The sequence below is a fragment of the Elephantulus edwardii genome, unplaced genomic scaffold (assembly GCF_000299155.1).
Source record: "Elephantulus edwardii isolate Elephantulus edwardi_28Jun2011 unplaced genomic scaffold, EleEdw1.0 scaffold00273, whole genome shotgun sequence".
NCBI classification, from domain to species: domain Eukaryota; kingdom Metazoa; phylum Chordata; class Mammalia; order Macroscelidea; family Macroscelididae; genus Elephantulus; species Elephantulus edwardii.
The window spans coordinates 2,536,513-2,542,441 of NW_006400023.1; the positions used below are offsets into that span (position 1 = coordinate 2,536,513).

The following is a 5,929-nucleotide window of genomic DNA, read 5'->3' on the forward strand; positions in this document are numbered from 1 at the left end:
CTGGGCCAAAGGAATAAGGAATGTCCCATACCGCATCCGTGTACGGTTGTCCAGAAAACGTAATGAGGATGAAGATTCCCCAAACAAGCTGTATACACTGGTTACCTATGTACCTGTCACCACTTTCAAAAATCTACAGACCGTCAATGTGGATGAAAACTAATAGCTGATTGTCAAATAAAGTTATAAAACTGTCAAAAAAAATTCTTATTTGTTCTCAAGGTTGGGCAGCCTAGAAATAATTAAAGCAAAGTGAGAAAATGTTTTTATTTGTCTAAGAAGGAGATGAAGGAAGAAGGACTGACATGTAAGGGAAAATCCTGAGGAAAACAGGTCTGGTAACTCCCATTTTTAACAAAATTATTTCCTAACTCCTCAGCAATCTAAATCACCTTATAATTCTTCAAAACCTTTAAGGTGTACGGTTTCTCTTCCACCTGCCTATCCAATTAACTCTATAATCAACCTTCGTTTCACCTGCTTCTCACACTAATTCCTCGCTACTTAACAGCGTTTCGTTTCTACTTCTTCGCTCGGGCGTCCCTTCTTACCCTCACCTCCAATCTCCATCCCTTCCCGAATCCTCAACTCAGTCTTCTAGAAAACAGCCTACATCTCAGCTGAACCCAGCCTTTGCTCACACTCCCCAGGCTGTTGGGAAATCCTTGCTACTCGGAAGCCCAGCCACCCTCTTACCCCCAACCCTGCGGACACCTCCAGCTACAGGTGACCTTTTAAGTCTCGCTCTTAGTCCGTCCGCACAGTCGTCACTAACCCCCTCCTCACGCCCCGCCCTGCTTACCTGAAGGCGAGGTGCAGGCAGGGAGCCCGGAATCCAAGGGGGAAAGCCCGATCGTTGACGGCGCAGAGGCGGCCGTCGCCATCTTGATAGCCCCCCACCTCAGTTCCCTTTCAATCGAGCTCGCCTTCTTCTTGGAATCGAATCTTTCCAATGTCTCTTCACTGAAACTGCGTTCTATGAGCCACCTCCCCGCCCCCTCCTGGGGCCTCTTTCAGACACGTCGGGCCGGCTCAGGGACCAGTTCAGGACTACACCATCCGGCTGGCACGGGGGTAGAACTCTCGTCTCGCAACCACTCCGTGACTTTAACTGCTTTCCGCGGAACTCTTCCAGCTTTTCCCCTTTTCCGGCTCAAGCTGGCGCATTAGACCCCTCATAAGAACCAAACCACACATAAAGAAATACCAATGAGAGGAGATGTCTTGGGAGGAGCGAGTGCCCTTTTTACCCCTCCCCTCGGCCACAGTCTGTTTATGGCCCAATCACACCGCATCACTCCAGGGAAGTCCGGCCACTACGCATGCGCTCGACCTTCTCAGCGTCCCAACCCACTCAACGCGAGGGGCCGGTCCATGGATAAGCGAAGCCAATCTGAAAGCTAACATCAGTCACATGACCGGATTACCTCCCTCCCTGACGAATCCCAGGGTGGGATATTTACGCGCCCGGGTCGGCTGAACAACCGGGAGTCCTATGGTGGCTCGTTGGGTCAATTTAGATTCTGCTCTTTGAAAGAACTTGGTTTAGTTTTCTGCACGCTTAAGAATCGTCTATGGAGCCGACATTGACAAATTCGCAAATGAGGAAACAAATCTGGAGCAAAGCACTTGTATTAAGTCTGAGACATTAAATTGTCACAAAACATCACATCACCTATCAAAAAACAGCACAACCCACCAAGTATCCTTCTCAGCCTTCTTCCGGCTTTACTGCCTTGTTTATTATTTTAGTTTTAACGTACATGCATGCCTTTCCTTCGGAATGACATTTCACATATCTCATGTTTTTGCTTGCCTCAAGCATAATACTAGGCACAGTGACCGAGTTCAGTAAATATTTGATGAATGAGCGAAGCACTGTCAAAACCGAGGAGGGGTGGGCGAAACGGAAAAACAAAACACCAAACCCAACCAGGGAAGAGCATTAAACTTTATCACAACCCTCACCTTATCCAAACTATCAGTCTCCCAAATCTCGATTTTTCTATGATCCAGAGGTATAGAGAGAAAACATATGAATCTCCCCATTCCCATCGTCTAGCTTTATACTACGCACTCTAATTTTAACAAAGTATCATGGAGGTTCCGAACCTTGATGGAGATCGAGAGACTTTTTTGAACAAACTGTAAACTACTGGAAAACGGGAATTGTTTTGTTTAGTTTAGTTTTCTGTCTCCACCTCAGCTCTCACTGTGATTGTGTACATTGTAGGGGCCCAATAATTCCTTGGGGGACGTATAAATGAAGATAAATTGGTGGAGGAAATACCCTAGGTTTTATAGCCCTCTCATGATGTCCTAATTATTCCCCTTGAATATCTTCTGGTTCTTCAGATGGATTCTAGGATCTGAATATCTATAAAGACATTAATGTTTATTTATTCTCTTACCCTTCACCACAAAGATCTGTGGTAATTGCTTCCCTGCTGCCACCTACTGGATTATTCTTTTGCTGGATTACTGGAAGCAGAAATGATTGTCATTTGTAACTTCAGAACATTGGAATTGCATAGTATTTAAATTTACGGTACCTCTCCCATTAAGCACTAAACAGTTATGGGACTATGTGAGTAGCAAACTATGTAGCACGAGATTTGGTTCACAGGTGTTTGATAAATACTTAATGAAAAAAAATCTTCGTTTTCATACAAAGCATGATGCTACTACTATTTTCAAGGTTATATTAGCTATTAGTTGGAGAATAAAGCTGTTTCTGATTTAAAAAATTGGGAATAGATCAATAAAGCTTTGGCTTACCAAAACACAGGTCAAAGAAAAATATCTAATTTGTCACTTGGATGAAAGAATACATTTTATTTCAATCTTCCTCTGCTTGGCAGCTTCTTGGGGACCTTAACTTCTCTTAAAAGTACTGGAAAATATATAGAAAATTTTTACACATATACCACCTTGTATTAAGTCAATTTCTTGTCGTTTATATCCCTGTGAACTGCTTAGGAGAGAAAGAACATGTAACCTATTTTTACATCTCAAGTATGTAAAACAGTGTCTAGAATAGAATAGGTGCCAATACACATTTACTGGATATATGAAGACAAAATTTTAAAAAGCTGAGCAAGAGATAGTTTAAAGCAGACATCTCTCACTCACATCCCTCTGATAAATTTTGTCCCTGCTGCCATTCCCACTCTATCCCTTGGGTGACTTCTGAGTAATGGAGCCAATCCTCTCCAGTAACATTCTTCGCATAGCAAGACTGGGATGATGTGGCAGGGTGTGGAAGCAAGGGCAGGGCAGGGCAAGTTGGCTTGGTTCTTCTAAGGAAGTGGAAAAGGGAGTTCACCAATATATACTTTTGGGAAAGAAGGACATCAGACTAGAATATTTTAAAAAAACGAGGTGGCTGGCAAAAGCAAGTACAAGCAAGAATAAGAGAACAGGTACTCATTCGTCACTCATTAATTCAATAATTCAATATACATCATTTATCTGTAACTGTCCTGGGCACTATGAGTTTTTGTTGTTGTTGATGTTGTTGTTGTTTTTGCTGTTATGTGCCATCAAGTCGCTTGTGACTCATAGCAACCCTATGTACAGTAGCTCTGAATCTGGCTCAATCATGAGCCAGTCTTAGAGTTTCTGATACAACAAATAAAGATAAATTCCTTCACCCCCAAAAGATCACAAAGCAGTGAGGGAGAAAGACACACAAATCATTTCAATCAAAAATCTCATCATGGAATATGTGTAAGTGCTATGTTTTGACAGCCATATTTTCAAAATAAAAATGAGGACAGATACTTCCCAAAATGCCACAGATAATTGGAACTATTCCAGTGACTCTAGGAGACACTATTTCCATAGTTAAAGGAATAGTGCCTAGAAAGAGGAATAAATATGAAGAAAGATTTCACAGTCCTATAAAACAAGGATTTTGCCAGGTAGACAAAGACAGGGATTCACAGAAGAGGAAATATGGAAACATATCAGAGATTTCGACTTAGAGGAGTGATGCTGGAATAGGATAGATGTGGTCATATGGTAGAAGTATGATTAAAAAGGCAAGTAGGGGTATATATGAAGGATATGACAATAATAGACATCATCCACTACAACTATATTAAACGAGTAAAAATGATTCTTTTTTTAATCTTCACAATCTTAAAAGGAATAATTATTATTAGCTCAATTTTGCAATGCAGAAATGGAATCAGAGAAGACCTTAAAGCTCACATTTGATGCACGCCCATGTTTATTGCGGCTTTGTTCACAATAGCAAGGAGTTGGAAACAACCCAAGTAAGTGCCCATCAACAAACGAATGGATAGAGAAGCTGTGGTATATTAGCACAATGGAATACTACACTGCATTGAAAAACAAGGAACTCATACAATATTATTCAAAATGGGTGACATATCTCAGTCACAAAAGGACAAATACTGCATGGTGCCACTGTTGTAGAATGGGACTGACATCAAGGTTGGGGTAAGACTGAGAAAAACTGGATAAATGATGTATACTGCATTGAAACAGATGAGGGAGAGAACAATTTAAAAGCGATATATGATAGGGTATTATGGTTATCACAAGAGTCAAGAATTAAGGTTGCATAGTGGAGTGTACTTGGGGCATTGGTAGGAGTGCGGGGGGGGGATTGTATACCAATGAAAGATTTTTTTTTCTTTTACTTTTCAAAGAGAGGAGTGAACTTGGGGGGGAGGGCTGGGTAGGGAGAAAAGTGTAACAATGAATTGAATGGAAATCCAAAATTTCTGTAAATGTTCATTAAAATTAAGAAAATAAATTTTTTTAAAAAGCTCACATTTGAACCAATGTCTTTGTTGTTGTTAGGTGTCCCATTAAATAAACTATGACTCATAGAAACTCTTTGAGCCACAGATCAAAATTATGCCCTATCCAGCACCATCCTCACAATCTCTGCCATGCTCAGCCCATTGTTACAGCCTCTGTGTCATTCCATCTCCTTGAAGGTCTTCCTTTCTTATTCTGACCCTCCACTTTTCTAAGCATGATGTCTTCCCTCCTCCCCAAGTACTGGAGACCCGTGACAACAGGCCCAAAATATGTGAGGTAAAGTCTCACCATCATTGCCATTTAAGGACCATCTCTGTTGCATTTTCTTCAAGACAGATTTATTTGTTCTTTTGGTGTCCATTAATATTTAGATTCTTCTTTGATTTCCCTTATTCATTGTTCAGTTTTCTCATATATACAAAACAATTGAAAATAATATTGCTTAGATCAGTTGTACCTTAATTTTCAAACAGACCTCCTGGCTCCTTCACACATTAAAGAGTTTCTTCTACAACCAGGAAAGGATCAAATAGATGAATGGGACCTTCTAAGAATCAAATCCCTATGCACATCCAAAAACTTCTCCAACAGGGTAAAAACAGAAGCCACAGACTGGGGAAAAATATTTGGTAATGACATGTCAGATAAGGGACTTATATCAAGAATTTATAAAATACTCATGACTTTAAACTGTGCAGAACCCTATGTTGTGTTCGAATGACTGGTTCTTGGTCTATGTATGGGTTTTGAATGAGTACAATTAAGTGTTCTGTAATTCCTATTCTTCTCTATGTTACCCATTATTTATTTTTATCTATACAGGCAATATCATGGATATCACAAGCAAGCAACATTCTGCTGAAGATTATCCAAAAATGACTTGAGGCGCACATCAACAGAGAACTGCCGGAAGTGGTACTAAGGATATTGTAGCTAATGTTGGATAGATCTTGGCTGAAAGCAGGGAGTCCCAGAGGAATGTCTATGTTTCATTGATTATGCAAAGGCGTTTGACTGTGTGGATCATAACAAACTGTGGCTGACTCCAAGAAGAATGGGGCAAATGGTATTTCTATTTCCAACTTTTTTTTTTAATGGATCATTGTTTCTTTTTTTTATTTTATTTTATTTT

General features: G+C 40.4%; 1 protein-coding gene across 1 annotated transcript in view; it reads right to left on the reverse strand.

Moving 5' to 3' along the window:
* The window catches only part of PIP5K1A (phosphatidylinositol-4-phosphate 5-kinase, type I, alpha), a 74,247-nt gene extending 73,363 nt beyond the window's left edge, over window positions 1-884 (reverse strand). Inside the window, exon 1 of the mRNA XM_006900146.1 lies at window positions 803-884. Coding sequence (XP_006900208.1) covers window positions 803-884 — 82 coding nt within the window. The remainder of the gene's footprint in view (window positions 1-802) is intronic.
* Window positions 885-5,929: the final 5,045 nt, after the last annotated feature.